General features: G+C 36.1%; 1 protein-coding gene across 1 annotated transcript in view; it reads left to right on the forward strand.

Annotated features, from left to right (window-relative positions):
* The window catches only part of LOC125233569, a 29,394-nt gene extending 11,969 nt beyond the window's left edge, over positions 1–17,425 (forward strand). The window contains exons 2-3 of the mRNA XM_048139625.1: positions 9,256–10,987; positions 15,392–17,425. Coding sequence (XP_047995582.1) covers positions 9,256–10,987; positions 15,392–17,121 — 3,462 coding nt within the window. The 3' untranslated portion in view covers positions 17,122–17,425. The remainder of the gene's footprint in view (positions 1–9,255; positions 10,988–15,391) is intronic.
* Positions 17,426–21,347: the final 3,922 nt, after the last annotated feature.

Genomic DNA, 21,347 nt, shown 5'->3' on the forward strand with positions numbered 1-21,347 from the left:
ATTTATAGTGGCAACGTCAGGCCCCGTAGCCGAATGGCATTTCTCCTACGCCAAACGAAAACGAAACGCCGCGAAAGTTAGTCTGGCTCTGTCGCGCATTGGCGAATTTGCAATGCAATATGCAAGAGCGATAGAGTTAGATATCTACTAGCGTTTCGTTTCATGAGCGTTTCGTGAGCGTTTGTGTAATTCGGCGCACCCTGTTCTCTATAGTCAGACCAACCTAAGTTGGCAACGATTTTGACGGCCTCGCCGCTGTAACTGTTATTTTAATCGCTAACTTCCTATGAAATTACCACGTTGACTTTACCCTTCTATAAGCAAAGCCATAGGATTTACACAATATAATTATTGTAATACATAACTCATCTTGGGTCTACGTCAATTATTTCATTAGCACCGGGAAAATCGTATTTGTTGTTACCTGTTGTATACCTATAATAAAGAAATAAGTATGGGAAGAGTTGTAATCAGTAAATTCAAGTTCTTGTAGTGACATCTAGCGTCAATCACGTGTCAAATAGCGTAAATTATCAGTAGCACTACTCGACACTAGGTGTCAACAGTGTTGAGTCTGCCAAAAATGTAATATTAAAAGAGTTTACAACTTATATTGCAAGCAGAAGGAATTGAAAACAGAGTACTGATTAATACTATTGTAGTATTTAGCTAAAAATTGTTGAGCATTAGCAGGGAGCGTACTTTTCATGCCGATGACATTAATCTGACGTCACGCTCCGTATAGGATAATCCCAAATAGTTTTATTGTAAATTATTAATCATTAGTCGTTAATCATTGTAATCGTATACAAATTACTTCAAATACAGTAGTCCATTTACATGTGGCATAAATAATACCTATTTGAAATGTGAAACGTGAATAAAATTATTTGATTTGTTTTTATAAATAAATTGAATTAAATAGTATTGTTAACAACACATTACAATACATACGTAGAAAAGAGAATGTCTCTCTAACGTAAAGCACACCATCCTTCTTGCATTCATTACCATGCAAAGAAATTCATAACTTAAAATGATTGATGACTAATGATTAATAATTAACTATAAAACAATTTGTGATCACTCTATATGGAGCGTGACGTCAAATTGATGTCATCGGCACGAAATGTACGCTCCCTGAGCATAAGACTTTTTGTTCCTCGTGACATCTATTGACAAGTAGCAGTACTGATAATTTACGCTAGTTGACGCGTGATTGACGCGTGGATAACGCTAGATGTCACTACAAATATATCACTCACTATGAAGTTACAACTCTTCCATTACTTATTCTTCTATGGTACCTACAAACATAGCACAATAAAATAATTGCACATGCAGCCATAGTTACCAATCCGATGATACATATAGTTATCTCAGCAAAGTGATACAATTAAAGTAGATTTTGCAAGTAATTGCTATGATTTTGTAGTCAGCCGTAGTGATTTGTAATATGGTAAGACGGTATTGTCTGACATTTCCTAGGCTAAAAATAAATCAGCACTACATCTTGGTTGTCTGGAAGAGATCGCTCTTTGGCGATAAGACAGCCTCTAGTTTTCCTCTTAAGTTGTTGTTTATACTTACTATGTTATGTTGTGTCCTGTAATTGAGGTGTGCAATAAAGCGTATTTGTATTGTATAGATTTTTTTGAATGCGATATGGACTACACATAGATAATCTCTCTGTATTTTCAAAAGGGGTAGGCAGAACATATGTGATACTTCATCATTAGGACACAATTACAGCATGATAACATACACCACGACTCCATACTTATAGGTACATCATGACAGTGTCATATAAATAAATTCACAAATGCGAGGTGTAAGGTATATAGCTTACTGCACAATCTTGTCAGTTGGGATGAGGTTAAAATAGTTTGTTTTACTCGGGACTAAAGCAAGAACGATTTAATACTGGACTGACAAAGCCCATACAAAAAAGCGTACACCTGAAATGTATGGGCTTTTTAGACTTATAAGTAGATGGCGCTGTTCGCAGCCTGGAAGTGGCCAAAATCATATTTTCCCCAAATATTTTTGCATGTTTTTAGTTTTTATGAGAACAAATGACATATTTCTTTATTTTAATATACTTAATGATATCATGTCAATACACATAAAAAAAAAACTAAATTTTGTAGGCATCATCAATGTAGTTATGATAGTACTATTTAATAGGTGGCGCTAAAAAATCGAGGTGCGATTCTTAGTATGAAGATTGTAAATCCTATTTAAATAATCCTTGGACTAAAGCATCAGTATGAGAATTTAGGATGCCCTACAAATGTTCTTGTTATTGCCCAATCTAAACACAAGCAGAGAAAATCCGTGCCAGTTTTTGCGAATGGTTCTTCTTTCATAACAAGAATATAATTATTCATCTTTTTAAAATAGGGATGACGACTACATAAAAAAAATGGCATTCTGTTTAGTCCGTCAGTTAGATCGTCCAAAAATACTGAACACATATTTTTCGCTTTTTCTAATTAATGAAAAAATACAAATAGTAAAATGAATATATATATATATATATATATATATATATATATATATATATATATATATATATATATATATATATATATATATATATATATATATATATTCAAAGTTCCGAAGTGGGGGCTTGTGACGTCACTTCTAAGTAAAAATTGTACCTAGGCGAGACGTCACGCGAAACTTCAACGCACTGTAGCGTCATCATTTTTTGTTTGCGACAAAAAAGAAAAAATACGTGTCTAAAATTCTTTGATAATCTAACTGACGGACTAGTTAGTTTTTTTAGTCGTCTCGCCTATTGTAATATCAAAAATAATGGCTAAACAGCGATTGTCTCATTTCTAAATTATATTCAATCTTGAGAGGTTACCGATAGCGCTTCGATCTCCGATATCAAGTTGTTTATTCAATCGTTCACTTTTTCTTGTTAAAAACGTCAGGCCTTCAATACTTAACAGTTATCTGAAGCATTATCACTATCAATGTAAACTGTTACGTGAGGCTTATCTTTGTTTGCACGGGCGAATTATCTCTCGAGTACTACTAAAGGGTACAATTAACTTGTTTACATTTCTTGGTATAAATAGTAATAGTACTTTTTATAAGCACCTAGAATTAGTCGGGTCTGGATGTGTCATATGGAATATAGTCATAAATTGTATGGCGTTAGTAATGGTAAATATCTGTACATTTTAAGTACATAATTGATATACATACCTATTTACCTGAAATCAAACCAATAAAGAGCCACTTGCACCAACGAAAATGGAGGGTTAGCCCCAGGTTAACCCTCCATTTTATATGGAATTTGACACATGACAGCCCACTAACCCTGAGTTAAGTGGTTGGTGCAAGTGGGCCTAAGTTGAATTTCAAAATAATTCTTAAGTTACGGGTTCAAATGAGTGGTTTCTAAAGGGTGCATTTTCCCTAAACTTTTAAGCTTGCAATTTAACGGTTTAAATTATGAAAAACCCAGTCAAATAAAAATTTGGAATACGAAATATCGGGCAAACATATCGTCACTACTTTTAAAAAAATCTCGTATCTCATGCTGCTTCTCAAAGTTAAAACGCAGTAAGTCTATGTGCATTCCATACATACTTACTACAATTTTCTTTTCATTGACAGACGAAGATACAAGTTTTTTTAAAAGTAGTGACGATATTTCAAAGTTAACATAGTGTCGCAAACATTAAACCGAGGTACCATAACAAATTACGTAGTAGGTAGTATTAGTTTCTTTATCAATCCGACATAATTTTGTTAAAAAAAAAATCTAATTTATAATGTGCATTTTCTCCCATAAATCTCATAATATCAATTCTCATGGAAAAGTCATTCCCTCATTTTCTGAGTTTATACTCTTCATTTTCTCCATTTCCTCTCGTCCATATACGTAAGTGTCGTAATAGAAAAGCAATTTAATAATAAATAATAATACAATAGGTGCTTAATGATATCATTGTTGTACATATATGAAGCGAATGACGCTTAGTCGTTTAGTGTTACGAGGGTTGACTTAAAAATGTTTTCAGAACATAATGGTGTTTTTTTTTTCGCACTTGTTTTCAAAGTAGTACATTTCTTGTCAAGTCGAAACTTTAAAGGGCTATATGTACTGAAAAACATCGTATGTCACGTGTACGTGTCGATTTAAAACACTCCCTTCGGTGTGTTAATTCGAAACTCGTTCGAAATTCCTCTTTTCCGCTCTTGTATCGTAATGTACTATTTACTTTTAGATTATTTCAATTTATTATATTATTTTTGTAGCTTTACGTAATACCATGACCAACTATTATACACTATCATCGGCTATATTCAATAAGTAGGTACTTTGTTATTTATGAGATCTCCTTCAATATTGTTACTTAAGAATGTTTTTTACTTGTTCTTTGCAGGTTGTGCCAATTTGCAAAAAATGTCCCGCTTTTACCACTTTTTTGCGAATTCCGTTGAGATTAACAAAAAACTTCATTTCACTAAAAGACGCGATTGTTTGGCTTAGCATGCTAGAATTTATTAACTGAATGCTTTCTAGATTACAGTAAACTGTCGATAAAAACTCGATATGTACCTACTGACATTCTTGCGTAACAATATAAAAAGTGTTTTAAAAACGTAATCAATTGATTATGAATAAAAACACGATACTGTAGCACCGGCCCATTTTATACTATTTATGTACCTATTTATTTTCCTTCAATAAGAGTTTTAAAAAAATACAACTTTTCCCATATATCCCAATGACAAATTTTCTTTTTTTATGCATTAATTTCCTTTAATTTATTTAATAGTGTGTTTTTCCATCCCTTAAAAATGAAAGTTAAGTAGGTAATAAATAAGTATTAAGAAAATACTCATGGCCTTCTCTAGATAAAAAATGTAACATTGAATAAAAATCTAATAATTTATTCTATAAGAAACATAAGGCTAAAATACAAAGAATACAGATATATTGAGGATAATGTGTAAGTTCATTCCTTCCTTATAACATTTGTGGTGGACCTAAAAAACCTAAATACAATCCGACAAATGTTCCGATGAAACAAAGCAGTTCGAAAAAATCTCATACTGCCATTCAAAGTAAAAACGCAGTAACTCTATATGGACTATATGCATCCCATACGTCGTTACTAAATTTTTTTTTGACAGAAGAAGATAAGAGGGTTTTTCAAAGTAGTGACGTAATGTCCTTATCATTTCAAAATCGTCAAGTAATCGGATCTAAAACACGATCGGTTCCGCTCCAGCGGGCCCGGCCGTGGTTTTTACACTCAAACGGAAAAACCGCAGTGCGTAAAAAATATCTCTTAACCATCTGATATATTATTTGTTTGTCTGTTACTAACCAATAGTAAACAGTTAGAATATTACCATTTATTCTATTTATTCCACTGGAGTCGAAATTATAACATACTAGCTTTAGCCCGCGGCTTCGCTCGCGTTAGAAAGAGACAAAAAGTAGCCTATGCCACTTTCCATCCCTTCAACTATCTCCATTTATAAAATCACGTCAATTCGTCCCTCGGTTTGCCGTGAAAGACGGACAAACAAACAGACACACACACTTTCCCATTTATAATATTAAAATATATTATGGATCTCTACATTTCGTTTACTTGACTGTTTTTCATTTTATACAAAATGAGTCATATTTAGACTCCCTAAGATATAATTTATGCTATGACATTGACAGAACTATTTTTAGCCATACAAAAGCGAAGAGTAGTTGAATATTTTTTTATAATATGTGCATCTTCATACTCTAACTTGATGCGTGCATTTCTTCCAAAAAAGTATTTTGATTTTGAAGGCAAATTAAACAAATACCGTAGTAATTCATTTTTGTGCATCGGTAACGCTCAATTTATGTTATCGTCTATACAATTCCATTGATTCTATTGTTAAAGAATTTAAAACCTTGAAGTAGTAAATAACTTAACCATAGAATAAAAAATATAAATATACAACTTCTTTTTATTGATTTCCGTTGACTCGTCCACGTCCTGAGACGAGACGGTTCCTTAGGTCAAATAGAATTTTGTGTAAAAAAACTAGTGTGACACTTACTGTTATTGAGTTATTCATAACATAATTTTAATTACTGACAAGTAAATGAAAAAAAAAAGTTTGACGTGTGCCGTCAGATAATTGACATTAACTAACACTTTCTAAGGTTTTCTTCTCTCACACTTAGGGCCATTTGCACCACCCACTTAACACAAAGTTAATGGGCTGTCAACTGTCAAATTCCATTCTGTGGTGCAAGTGACCCTTATTTTTTTATTATGTACGAAAACGAAAAAGTCTTTTTTTTACGAATTTAATAAAAAGCGATACTTATATCAATTTGCTTCCGAGAACTTCCTGTCGAATTTAACGGAAATGAAAAAAATCACAGTTGAAAAAACAAACAAGTTACAAAGGGTAAGAATACCAAAGTATAAAGACGAATGTCACGAAAGATGTTGGGTAGGTACCTACTTGTGTACAAAAATTAAATTATCTTTATAGCCATTTAATCCGTCTGTCAAGTTACAATGACCTGGAACATCATATTCGACCTTAAACGATTTATGGTGGTAAAATATTCAAATTGTCGTCTAATCACTAGCGCTTAACTCACGCACCGTTTTGTGAACAATTATAACTTGGTCTGCGCTTTCTCGGTGACTATTCTTAATCATAGGTCTCACTTAAACTGGATTTTTGAACAACGACCCTGGCATTGGTAGACGAGCGAGGTTACCAAGGCTTTACTTATTGAGGCTGCATTATTGTTATCTATGTAGGTCTTCAATGCCTTCGTTAATTACCTGGCACGTTAAGGAGAAAAATATAAAAAAGTCAATGATACCATAAACTTACAGTTTTATAAAAGTTAAACCCTTCGTTATCATGTTAATTAGCTAATATAGATTGTCTAGCAATTTTAGTCCAATTACTAATAAAAAAAAAAAAAAAATTTACTAATATTATATGTTAGGTACTGTATAATATGGGATAGAACTATGTACTATCAGCTGCAAAAGTGCATGGCGAATTTATCAATTAATTCATTCATAATTTCTTCATGCCATTTTGCAGCTCACTGTACATTACAAATCAGTGTTGGCCGGGGCTTGTCTCCAGCGGGTAACTACTTATAGCACACAAGCACGAAAAAGCTTACCTATGTTGTGCGGTTTTATCGCACCTTTCTGTAAGTGTAAACCGAAATATTGTAATAAGTACCGAATCTCAGGTTGACGCCAGGATATCCTTAAGACTAAACGCTACAGTCTGAAGAGGATTGGTTTAATTATTGTTTTTAAAAATAGTCATAATATTACTTCACCTAGTAACATAGATATGATAACAGATTAAGACCATCGACTTACGCAAAATATCCGAACTGGTGCATTTTATATAACAACTGATGTTACCAATACAAGTTCATAAATAAATAAACATTTAATAAAAATATGTACCTATTTCTACAACCTCTTACCAAATCATTGATCTAAATTTAGTCTTTTGTAATGTTAAATATGATTCAAATTCAAACAGTAACACGATGCGAGCTTTCGAGAGTTACTTTCCCAAATGTCTCTGGGAAGCGGTCAAAAATTAAACAACAACAACAGTTTCAAGTGCTGTATCTATGAAATTGTATCTTAATGGTCTAATGTTTGGGTTTAAACTGTAAGAAACAGTATGCATTTCTTTTCCGTCGTGTCGCAAGAGATGGCGCCTATCTTGATGCATGAAATCGTTACCATTAGATTAATTGATATACCTACTTTGAAAGAATCTCGTATCTCACACTGCTACTCAAAGTTAAAACGCAGTAACTCTATATGCATCCCATTCATATTTTTAATTGTCTTTTCATTGACAGAAGATATGAGCTTTTTCAAAGTAGTGACGATATGTATGGGTAATTCCATTCATGTTTACAGTTTGCTTAATTGCAAAACGCCTTATGTAAGATTGAGTTTAAAAATAAACATTGTTCCAATAACGTTGGCCTATTAGCACACAAACATTACAAAATTATGCATAATGTAATGTTAAATGTTGCTTTGTTACTTTCAGCCAATTTGCCATGCGATAACGAATCGGAGTCAAGTCCTTCATGATTTGATGTATAGTATAAATTTATATAGGTATATGTTATGTAGGTAATAATAAATAAACAGTATACTTACATTCAATAATCATTATTACTTTACCTCTACATTGGCGAACTAAATCGTTATTTACAAAACATGGTTTAATATAGTGAATTTTAGCCCTAAAAAATAGCAAAAATAAAGTACCAAAGTTTAAATTTGGAATGCACCAGAGCAGGTTAATTAGCATTTTGGCAAAAACAAAAAAGAAACTGTAAACGGGTCAAGGCGGACGAAAACAGGAAAACTGCACACTAACGACTTATCAATGATATCAGTAGGTGCTTGGGTCACGGCCGATTTTGTTTACCTTTTTATACACTTAAACTGCTTCTTTACAGTTTGGGTTTTACACTACCTAATCAAATGCTCTAAATTTCCACTAATCACATGTACCTATGTAGATATTATTAATTAGACAATCATTAATTTAAATAAAACTTAAAATTGGTCATTTTGTCCGATTTCTCAGAAGAAATCTTTTATTTTTTCACATTTTCTTTGCAGTGTCTCATGTTGAACTGATAGAGAATGCTTTTTGACATTAAGTCTTCTTTTGTAATATTTATAAACAAGTTTGTATTCTAACAAACTTGTTGATAAAAAGCACATTCCGAGGCAGAATAAAACTGATGAAAGTCCATATTTGTCCATATTTATAAAATTTGAGCTATACCTATTTGCTATTGGTCATAGAAGTCTTAAGCTTGAGTATACCTACGCTACGAAGGTCATCAAGTGACATCAGGGAACGATTATGTTATGACTTTGACCAACCATTTGAGGTTGTCATTTTCCCACATTTAATTTTGTAATCGGTTTTAAACAAGCTCAAACGACATCTTAGACGGTCATAAACTTATTTTTTGGCTTAATTCGTACTTAACGTGTTATGCGACAGCAAATACGTTAAAATGCACATTAATTTTGTAAATACCTTTGGGACCTCGGAGTTTGAGACCAATTTGTAAAATTACATGCTATATTTAAACCAACGATTAAAGATTTTCATATATTTAAATCGCACATAATAAAATAAATCTTTAAACTATCATGTATTTAATACACAATTTTTCGTCTTTTACAGATGTTGCGTGTTCTCCTAATAGCGGTTGCGGCCGCTACAGTCCTCGCCGCGGACCTGCCGCCAAGCTGCGACAACAAAGTGTACTGCCACAGCGACCTGCTCCACCATGTAGAGATGAAGCGCATCTACCAAGACTCCAAGACTTTCGTCGACCTCCCGATGAAACATGACCCGGATACCGTCCTCGCAGCGTTCGACAAGCTTTTGAACGAAACGAACGACCCCTCTAAAGAACAGCTCCTAGCTTTTGTTGACGAACACTTCAGTAAAGAAGATGAACTTGAGGTATGGTCTCCCCCGGATTATTCTAAGAAACCCGCTTTTCTCGCTAGAATCAGAGACGAAAAACTCAGGACGTTTGCCAAAAATATCAACGATATCTGGCCGACCCTGGGTAGAAAAGTAAAGTCTACTGTATTTGAAAATCCAAATCACCACAGCCTGATTCCGATTTCACACGGATTTATCATACCTGGCGGGAGATTCAAGGAGATTTACTATTGGGACACATATTGGATCATTGAAGGTCTCCTTATTTGTGGAATGCAGGATACCGCACGAGGGATGATCGAAAATCTTATTGAGCTGTTGACTAAGTTGGGCCACATTCCGAACGGTAGCCGAGTATACTACAATGAGCGCAGTCAGCCACCTCTCCTCACAGCCATGGTCTCTCTGTACTTTAGAGAAACAAAAGACATAAAATTCGTAATGAACAATATTGAACATATGGAGAAAGAATTGGAATATTGGAGGCAGACGCAATTTGTGACATTCCAGAAGGACGGCCGGTCTCATACTTTACTTAGATATTTTGCCCCGAGTGAAGGCCCTCGGCCAGAATCCTACTACGAAGATTATGAGGCTGCTCACAACTTAAGTAGTGATCCGGCTCGCCAGCAAGAATTTTACACCGATATCAAGAGCGCTGCTGAGAGCGGGTGGGACTTCTCTTCACGTTGGTTTATTGATGAGAAGGGAGATAACACGGGACGTATCCAAAACATCCACACGAGAGATATTATCCCAGTGGATTTGAATTCAATTTATGCAAATGCTCTTCAGAATGTAGCGACGTTCCACTTGTACCTAGGAAACCTTGTGAAAGCCGCTGAATATGCTTACCGCGCCAGGCAGTTAAGGAATTCAATCGAACAAACTTTATGGGACGAGAAAGATGGTATCTGGTACGACTATGATATACTTGACAATACGTTTAGAAAGTATTTCTATCCTAGTAATCTGTCTCCGCTCTGGATGGGGGCTGTTGAGAAAGGGCGAGTTAGGCAAAAATCAGGCCGTGTTTTAAAGTATCTGAAGTTGTCACATGGTTTGGACTTCCCTGGAGGTATTCCCACTTCGTTGATCCATAGTGGACAGCAGTGGGACTTCCCGAACGCGTGGCCGCCTCTAGTCAGTATCGTCGTTAACGCACTCGAGGCCTCAGGAAATCTGCAATCCAGGAGAACCGCGTTCGAGGTAGCTCAGTCCTGGGTGCGTGCGTGTTTACAGGGATTCAATGAGAATAAGCAAATGTTTGAGAAATATGACGCGGAAACTCCGGGGAAATTTGGGGGAGGTGGCGAGTACAATGTGCAGGAAGGATTCGGATGGTCCAACGGAGTTGTTCTGGAATTACTAAACAAATATGGCAGCATTTTAACCGCTGACGATAAGTCTGTCTTGGGGCTGGATTCTACCGACGACCGTTCTTCGAACATTGCCAGGGACAGTCGATGAAAATTAAAAAAATAGGGATGAAATGGCTACCAATAGATTTAGAGCAAAATTTAAGCAAACGTGTGCAATTTAAGTATTAGTACAAAATCAAGAGCATTTTCTATGAATTTATTACAATCAAATTACATAACTGAATAGAAGCGGCATTTAGGCTTTCAATGCGTTATCGGTAGGTGCATAATGTATTTAGATTTTTTGAGACATTTATTTATTTAAACTCAAGTGTCAGAGCCACTCTTGGCAAAAAGGGGTTGAAAGAAAATGAAATAATGACATTACAGTGACAGTGCCACGTGCCAGCCTCTCGCCTACGCCACAGTTTAACCCTTTTTGCCAAGAGTGGCACTAAACATGAGTAAGTTCATATATGCTCTGTCTATCCCTTCATGGGATACAGGCGTGATTATGTGTATGTATGTTATTTATTTCAACTAATCTTGAATAATATTTCAAGATCAGTCTAAAAACCTACGGGGCAAGACTTTGAATAATCAGTGATAAAATATTAGATGTTATATTTGTATTATTTATGAGCATACATCGGGGTTTTGGGAGCGGGAATGATTTACACTAGCCCAAAAATGGTGAAAACGATAAAAGATAAACATTACTTTAACATTTCTAGGTACATTTGGAGCCAGTTACATAGTTAAATACATATTTCAGTAATTCAAATTACTATAAACAAAGTTACAAATACACAAATTCATTCCCGCTCCCAAAACCCCGATGTATGTTTATGAGTAGGTAACTACTTAATATAAATAGATACCTAATTAAATGCCTAATTTATGTGAAGTTACCTCAAGATACGCTTACTTGTAAGTAAAATAAAATAACATGATTTTATTTTTCAGTTTGTAATGGTTTTCTATAGTACCTAAACGGTCAATACGGTATAAGGCACGCCACAGACAGCCTTAAATCATAATCTTAAAAAATATTTGTATGCAACCTGTCAGTTCAAACTGACAGAATTTTCAGATTGATCTGACAGTTTATATACAAATCTTTTTTAAGATTATGAATTTTTAAGACTGTATGTGGCGTGCCTAAGATTTGCCTAGAAGTAAATAACGAAATGGTTACTGCAGTTTCGTATTATGAAGCTATGGTATTTTTGTTAATAATGTGATAATAACATTTAATAAGCATTTCTTGTTATTTTTTGTTATAAGGAATTTACTTAAGTACCTAATTAAGTATACATGAATACATTAATTTTGTATAATATGTAACTATGAAAGACAAAGGTTTTCTAAATAATATTTAGAAATTATGTTACTAATATATCAATGCTATTTAAAAAATAATCAGTTAAATAATAATTATTTGTAAGATTGTATTAATACAAAAGGTAGGTATATATCAAATTATTAAAATGTGACTCAAATATACTACAATAATTGTTCAAATATTTTAAGTACTTAACTTTTCCTACCGTCCTACTTAAATTAAATAGTTGTATTGATATATATTTGTTATTTTCAAGGGATAACAAACAACTATACAAATACATTTTATAAATGGAATTACAAAATAAGTATTGTTTTATGCACAGCTAACGTTATCCACGAATTTAATTTATTTATGATATATTCTTTGAGAATAGTATTCTTAATTGTTGTGTTAGTTTTAAGAATATTACTTAAGTATTAGTTAATATTTAGATAGTGTTTGAAAATAAAAGGCTGTGTCTTTACATTGTTTTTATTTATTTTTCTACTACACCTATGGACCTGTATTCCAATAGTAAAATCATAGATATTATGATCACGGAATTGTGTGAACTTATAGACTGAACAGCCGAACAGCCTAAGGCACTGGTCCACCAAAAACGAGTAAGCGATGAACTATCGGCCATAGAAATGAACAAAAAATAGTCGCTCTCGTGTAAATGAAAGAGAGAGCGAGCGATTTATAATTAGATTTACAGGAACGGAATTGAATAGGACAAGCAATGCTTAATAATTGTTCACACTGTACTTTAAATATAGAGCTAATATGTTTCTCTAACTTTCATGACATATAAATGCAATACTGGTCTCCCGCGGTACAGGCCTAGCCTAGTGCGGGGACCCCTGGAAACTTGTGTTAATAATAATTAGGATATGCACAAATGGATGTAACCTTATCCTTCAACAATTGTATTTGTGTTTATGTGCAATAAACTAATTTTTATCTATATCTTTATGTTTAGCTTAGATTGAATTTGTATTTCTGTTTGGGTGTTTTGCAACGCCTGATATAATATTTAGAGCAACATTCATTTGATATTTTTTGTCCAGCTTCTTATTGTAGGATTACTTCTAGATCGAGATTTGGTACCCTGTATGTTTTATTGCAAAAATAAAAGGTTAATAAAGCAGAAAAAGTGTAAGTTCGAGGTGTGTTCTTATCATTTCAAAATATTGGACACTCGAAGTTGAATATTGAGTTTTTTTTTTTATGTCGATAGTAGAGCTAGGACCTTATTCCCTTTCTTCTCAGCATTTTGACGTTCTAGAAAATACTGTAAACATTTTTATTTAAGTATTATTGTGGTATCACACTATTTACAGACATAGGTACTATTACACTTAACTTATCATACTTAAAAAAAGAAACACGGGGAGGGGTCCATTTGTTTTCTTTTTCTTTTATTAGGTGCTTAAGCTGCTGAAAAATTGTACGAGGCGTTTAACGTTTCTAACTGGACGAGGTTAAAATTATCAAGCGTTTTGCCGAGGTTCTCTCATCTATTGTTTATTTCATTATTCATTATGTACTTCGGCGTGTCCCCAATGACCAAGGCCAGATGCTTAATACATAGTTATTATTATATTATACCTAAAGATTAGAATCTTAACGATTTACAACATATTGTCCATAATTGGACCCTGAAGTTGTTTCTTTTACTCTCATCATCATCATAGAATCTCCAAAACAAAAGAATATAAAAAAATCAAGAAGTATATATGCTTTTCATCTCTTATTTTGATGTTTTCTAAATATGTATATAAGTATGTATTTATCTATTTAAGTATGTATATCGTCGCTTAGCACCTATAGTACAAAAGCTTTGCTTATAGTTTGGGGCTAAGTTGATGTGTGTAAGGTGTCCCCAATATTTATTTATATCAGTGCGTGAAAAAAAAAACTAGATAACTACCTATTTTACTCATACCCATGAAACATAAATACGGAAATTGAATTATACAACTGAACTAATCAGCTGATAACATACTACTTAGTTCATGACGCAATTATTACACTATCAATCGCGGTTACAAGTAGCAAAGGATACATTACAAACCACGAACAGTCGAGTTTATTTATATTACACGTACATACACTCTTATGCGAACAAAATACCTGAAGCAGGGACGTATATTATGACTCGAACAAGTCATCAAACAAAAAATATATATTTGTAGAGTCAGTGTGCGTAGCCGAAGGCACAAACGCTCACGAAACGCTCACGACAATATCTCTTTCGTAGATATCTATATCGCTCTTGCATATTGGCGCGACAGAGCCAGACTACATTTCTGCGGCGTTTCGGTGGCGTTTCGCGTCGCATAACTGCCATTCGGCTACGGGGCCTGTTCAAAAAGAGGACAGTCGTGGACCCATCATCCCTCCACACATTTCACGACTCTTCTCTTTCCGAACATACTCTAGGACAACTCTAGGAGGTTTTTTTATGGGATAGGAGGCAAACAAGCAGACAAGTCGCCTGATGGTAAGCGATCACTGCCACCCATGGACACCCGAAACACCAGAAATTTTGGAGGTGCATTGCCGGCCTTTAAGATGGGTGTACGCTCTTTTCTTGAAGGTTTCATTTCAAACCTATCGTTCGTATCGGTCCGGAAATACGTCAGGCGATAATTCATTCCACAGTATTAAGCAAACTCCACGATTTTAAACCGCAAGATAAGAAAAGACATAGACAATTATCGTGTCTGTGTCCGTGAATATATGAATGTAGGTTAAGTTAATATTACAATAATATGATTACTTAATATTCGACTTGAAGTCCTTTCCATAGAGTTGAATCTGAATTGCCTCGCTAAATAAAGATACGATGTTACATAAGTTTCTGACGTTCAAATCTTATTGGTCGCGGGCCTCGTGGCGCCTGCATCATAAGACGGAGTTATCGCATTTGATTTGACGTTACGTCAGTTTGATAGCCCCCGTCGCGGAGATAGTTCACGCTATCCTCTAAAAATAAAAGTTGTTCGTTTCGTCAGACGGGATGGTGGATTCCAGGGATTAGCGAGAAGTGAGCGAGTCGGTCATGGCTCTCGGCCGGCTAGGAGCGGTCGCGGCCCGGAAGCCACAGTCGTCTCGCGCGCGCCGACACACGCTCGCTGCTCGTACGTTATGTTTACCGCGCGTAAAAAATAAATAATGATGCTGACTCTACGCCTGCCTTTATACCCAGTCCTGGGCTTGCTCAACGTCTACTCGCAGGTGATCATCCCTTCTTGCAACTCTTCCATCTACTGCACCGGCGAAATGCTACACCGCATCCAGCTTGCGAGGATTTTCCCTGACTCAAAATTTTTTGTTGACATGAAGTTACTATTTTCCCCGAACGATACATTGGCAGATTTTGCTCAGCTGATGCACGACACTCAGCGGAATCCTTCGCGCGAACAGCTCACTAAGTTCGTAGGAAAACATTTCGAACCAGGAAACGAACTGGAAAATTGGATGCCTCCCGACTTCAATCCATCGCCGCCAATACTGGATAAAATAATAGATCCGAAACTTAAAGTGTTTGCTAAAAATGTTATTGCTATTTGGGCAACATTAGGACGTAAAGTAAAACCTGTTGTTCATCAGAATCCTGACCGGTACAGCTTAATTTCAGTTCCTAATGGATTCATAGCACCAGGAGGTCGATTTAAGGAGCTGTACTACTGGGATTCTTACTGGATCGTACGTGGACTTCTACTCAGTGATATGGCAGACACTGCCAGGGGTATGGTAGAAAATCTTCTTTATTTAGTTGACAAGTTTGGATACATCCCAAACGGCAGCCGCTTCTATTACTTAGGTAGAAGTCAACCACCTCTTCTTACGGCCATGGTTGCGGATTACTATGCTGTTTCGGAAGATCTTGCGTGGTTAAAACGTCACATCCCTACTGTTGAAAATGAGTTGCAATATTGGTTAAATACAAAGAAGGTAACAGTGGAAATAAATGGCAACCAATATGTGCTCCTTCGGTACTATTCGGACGAGGATGCTAAAGGACCACGACCAGAGTCATATTACGAAGATTATACTACATCCCGGTTTTTACACTCAGAGGATTTGCGCCAGGAATTTTATAAAGAGATGAGGAGCGCGGCTGAAAGCGGATGGGATTTTTCAACTCGCTGGTTCGTGACTGCGAGCTCGGATCCTGTCGGGAACCTGACCGATGTTCATGCCTCGCGCATTTTGCCGGTCGACCTAAACTCCATCTTTGCTGGTGCTCTTCAACTTGCCGGCGACTTAAGAAGCCTCCTCAACGACCGTCGTGAGGCGCACAAGTGGTACAGCCTCGCAAAATATTGGAGAAGATCGATTGAAAATGTACTCTGGGATACTTCTGACGGGACATGGTACGACTACGACTCTAAGGCAAGAGCAAGAAGGAAACATTTTTATCCGAGTTGTGCTACGCCTTTGTGGGCAGGAGCGGTCGAGAAAGAGGACGCTCCAAAATACGCTGCACGGTTAGTGAGGTATTTGCATTCATCCGGAGGTCTCGATTTCCCTGGAGGAATCCCATCGTCTCTTCTCCATTCTGGCGAGCAGTGGGACTATCCCAATGCTTGGGCTCCGATGCAAAGTATACTTATAGGAGGGCTTGACAGAAGCGGGCACGAAGAAGCGCGAAAACTAGCGAAAGAGCAAGCTAAGACTTGGATCCGCTCGAACTACTTAGGGTACAACAGGTACACCAAGATGTTTGAGAAATATAGTGCGGTCCAGCCGGGGTATCCCGGGGATGGCGGGGAGTACGGGGTACAAGATGGTTTCGGGTGGACCAACGGGGTTATACTAGAACTATTAGCAAATTACGGAGACGAGTTGTTTGATGAAAGTGCGGGAAAGACACTGCCATACGTGCGTCAAGTGTGAAACGGACTCAATTTGTAATTTATTTGTAACTTATGTAAATACTAAATACCTAATTATAACATTTCAGAATCGCGTGTGAAAATGGCCTTTCAATTAGATAAAATACACAACACGCTGTACTGAAATGAAATATAGAACAAAGAGTATTATCTAGTACGAATGAACTATTATGCCAGTAAAAAAAATATTCTTGAACGCGGAAGGAAGTGATACATATTATTTATACCTATTTGTATTGTAACTATTTATAGGAGTGAATGTAATGTGATATACAGTCGCTGATGTGGATCGCGTGTAGTTGTTGTACTTAAGGTAACGGCGGCTATCAACGCGGGTATCGAAATCGACGTCCATTACCGCCGCATTTGCAAATACGCATTTTGAAGGTAAACCGACCAATTTCCTAAATAAAGTTACTCACACAAAGGAAGCCTGTTTAGTTGACTAACGCACATATAGGCGCTAGAGAGTGTGAATGAAAGAAGACACTCGCTATTTGACAGTTTTTGCCACGGGGCCGCAAGAAGAGGTTGTGTCATACTAACGCGTGACGCTAAACCTAAGTGAACTCCAATCTCATTTAGTAGTTTACGTAATAATTGTGGTAAATAGGTGAAAGTGATGCATTTTAAATTATTGTTTATAGTTTTCTACATGATTTCTGAGTACTTTTTACGTATTGTTTAGCCTGGAAATGTGTTCAAAGTGGAAATTAAAAGACAGCGGTGAAAGGCGCCATTTCGTGAGTAGATTCTATTACTGTGGTATACCACAGTAATGGTTAAAGTACTGATATTAGTTCTTTATGTTTTATTTTAAGTATATGTGATCAGTTATATAATGTCTTACAGTTGTTTTAATCTTGATCTATTCACGCTATCAAAGAACTATTTACGTGGTATGAAAAATATTCAATAAAACCTTAATTTTTAGCAAAAACTTCACTACTGATTTCGTAGTTTCTATGAAAACCGTTAATTTGTCAATTTTTTTAAACATTGAGATAAAGTCTGATGTTTACTTACCAGTTATGTAAACTTGGTTTTAATATAAAGTTGCAATATTTTATTTTGATTTGTAATGAAAATACATCTGTATGACATTGTTTTTATTGGTCGGAATTAGATTTTATTATACTCCAATTTATGCCTATCACCGATGGTACGATCGGATTACCCTCGGTAATGGAATGTATAAGAATCTATTACCGATCCATGCAATATTTGTTTGGGTCGGTAATAGGTTCCTAAAGAAGTATCTATTACCGAGCGACATATTAGTCTTGTATCAAAATATGACATTTAGAGTACCGTAAGTACAGATTTCTTAGATGAAACTGAGTCTTCTGTGGGTATTCATAAAGGAAGATAGTATAGGTATATGTATTTGTCATAATTTGTATATTCAACCGTCGGTATTAAGCTCCGAATTTTGAGATGGGATTCTATTTACCGATGGCAGAAAAACACTGTCATTCATACCCTCGGTAATGAAATCTCAATTCGCGTTAATAGAACCGCAGCCTGTTCATTACCACGGTAATAGAAAAATTAGGTATGCTGGCTTCAATAATTATTTTATGACATATAATAAACTAAAATGATCCAAAAACTCTTCAAAACTAATAGTTCAATAAATACTCTTCCATAAAAAAATATTTGTGGTCGTTAACGAGCTTTGATACCCCTAATTTTTTGGAATCTTTTGAAATCTTCCTGAAGTACCACGTTAATAGGCGCCATTACCTTATAAGTAATTAAAGAACTGAGCAACGCAGAGATATATTTTATTTTCCCAACCACTTGATTCATAACATACCTAATAACTGTTTAGTAAACACTGTGTTTACTATTACGTTTACCCCGAGATCCGGTCGCGCTACTACTGCAACAATAGCCAATTAATTATGACATTTTAAGAACTTTTTAACCGTCGCCTCATATCTCAAGAAGGACGGTTATCAAGTCGTCTGTATGTTTTTTTATTTTTTATGTTTGTTCCTCGATATCTCCGTCGTTCCTGGACCGATTTTGAAAATTTTTTTTTTGATTGAATGTATATACATACAGATTGGTCCCATTTTTCTCAGAACCCAGTTCTGATGATGGGATCCTGGAGAAATCGAGGGAACTCCTCAAATCTGAAAGGCATACATATGGTGATTTTTGTGTTAATAAAGGAACAGCATGCATTTAGGTACGGAACAGTGACATTTGGTGCAGTGGAACTGCTGATGATGGCCAGAACGGAACTCTTCAAATCTGAACGGCACGCTTATAGTGACTTGGGTATTTTTATACGAACAGCATGCACTTTCGTACAGAACAGTGACATTTGGTGCAGTGGAATTTCTGATGATGGTCAGAACCGAACTCCTCAAATCTGAACGGCACGCTTATAGTGACTTTGGTATTTTTATAAGAACAGCATGCACTTTCGTCCAGAACAGTGACATTTGGTGCAGTGGAACTGCTGATGATGGCCAGAACCAAACTCCTCAAATCTGAACGGCACGCTTATAGTGACTTTGCCATTTTTATAAGAACAGCATGCACTTTCGTCCAGAACAGTGACATTTGGTGCAGTGGAATTTCTGATGATGGTCAGAACCGAACTCCTCAAATCTGAACGGCACGCTTATAGTGACTTTGGTATTTTTATAAGAACATCATGCACTTTCGTTCAGAACAGTGACATTTGGTGCAGTGGAACTGCTGATGATGGCCAGAACCAAACTCCTCAAATCTGAACGGCACGCTTATAGTGACTTTGCCATTTTTATAAGAACAGCATGCACTTTCATCCAGAACAGTGACATTTGGTGCAGTGGAATTTCTGATGATGGTCAGAACCGAACTCCTCAAATCTGAACGGCATACTTATAGTGACTTTGGTATTTTTATAAGAACAGCATGCACTTTCGTCCAGAACAGTGACATTTGGTGCAGTGGAACTGCTGATGATGGCCAGAACCAAACTCCTCAAACCTGAACGGCACACTCATAGTGACTTTGGTATTTTTGTAAGAAAAGCATGCATTTAAGTTCAGAACAGTGACATTTATTTAGTTATGTTTGTTAAGCATATGTTTTGAAGTCAAAGTTTGTCAAGCTTCGATTTCTTATAATATAATCGGATTCATGAGGAATTGAGGAAACTCCTCAAACCTTAACGTTATACGTATATTCATTTGTGTTTCCATCTAATAATTAAAGCATTAAAAGCAGTTTTAAAAAATACTTACACATTTCTACATAATCCAACATTCGCAAGTAGCTTTCACCAGAACCCGAAAGGCGACGGTTTTTTTTTTCTTAAAAATTATGTATCTGCATATTATTAAAAACTCTGTTTTAATCATCTACAGGGTGTAATCGTTGTGTTTTATCACAGAATATATAATAGTACAAGTACAGAAGGCTCACTCCTTTGATGTTCTCAAAATGCCGCCATTCCAAATTCTTACCTACATTAACAAACGGACCGCACGCGAACAGCCGACATTGAATTCTATTGCACCGCGCGAAGGTCGTCACCACTGAACGGACCGCGAACTCGCGGCCGCCGGCATGTAGGTACTTGTAGCGCGGCGGCTGCCAGGCTGTACAGATCAACGGGCGAAATGGTGAAAATGCTGCTGATGCTGCTACTACTAAGACAGTGCGTTTTCACATTATCCGATGTAGGACCGATACCCCGTACATTACAGGCGCCATCTTGGATTTTTTTCATTTAAATTCTTCCGACATCCGATATCAGATCAGATAATGTGAAAACGGATAAACTCCAGACGCCGCGAGTTCATGTCTTATGTCAAGGCGGGTTTTATGCCATTTTAAAATTGTTTTTTTTTTTCTCCTTTTGTATGTCTTTCCCATCACGGAACAGTGGTGTTCCGGACCTTTGGGAGGCGTACGCGGGGCCGAAGCCAACGCGTAGAGGCCCTTTTGACACTTTAATGAAATGTAAGGGGTATACTGAGCGGATGTTGCCCTTGCCCGTATCATGGGACACACGCAGAGGCAGCATCCGCCATCTCCTTATTATTATTTGAAACACTAACTAATAACTGGGTGTACATTCACAACGAAACATGACGACAACGATATGGTCGCTTTTGATAAAATAAATAGCGATAACTTTATCGGCAGGGAGATTCCACCGCCCACATAGGTCATCAAAATTATTGCAAAAGTCGACAACCAATGTGCCTGCCAATTTTGCGC

Source organism: Leguminivora glycinivorella, chromosome 14 (genome assembly GCF_023078275.1).
Source record: "Leguminivora glycinivorella isolate SPB_JAAS2020 chromosome 14, LegGlyc_1.1, whole genome shotgun sequence".
NCBI classification, from domain to species: domain Eukaryota; kingdom Metazoa; phylum Arthropoda; class Insecta; order Lepidoptera; family Tortricidae; genus Leguminivora; species Leguminivora glycinivorella.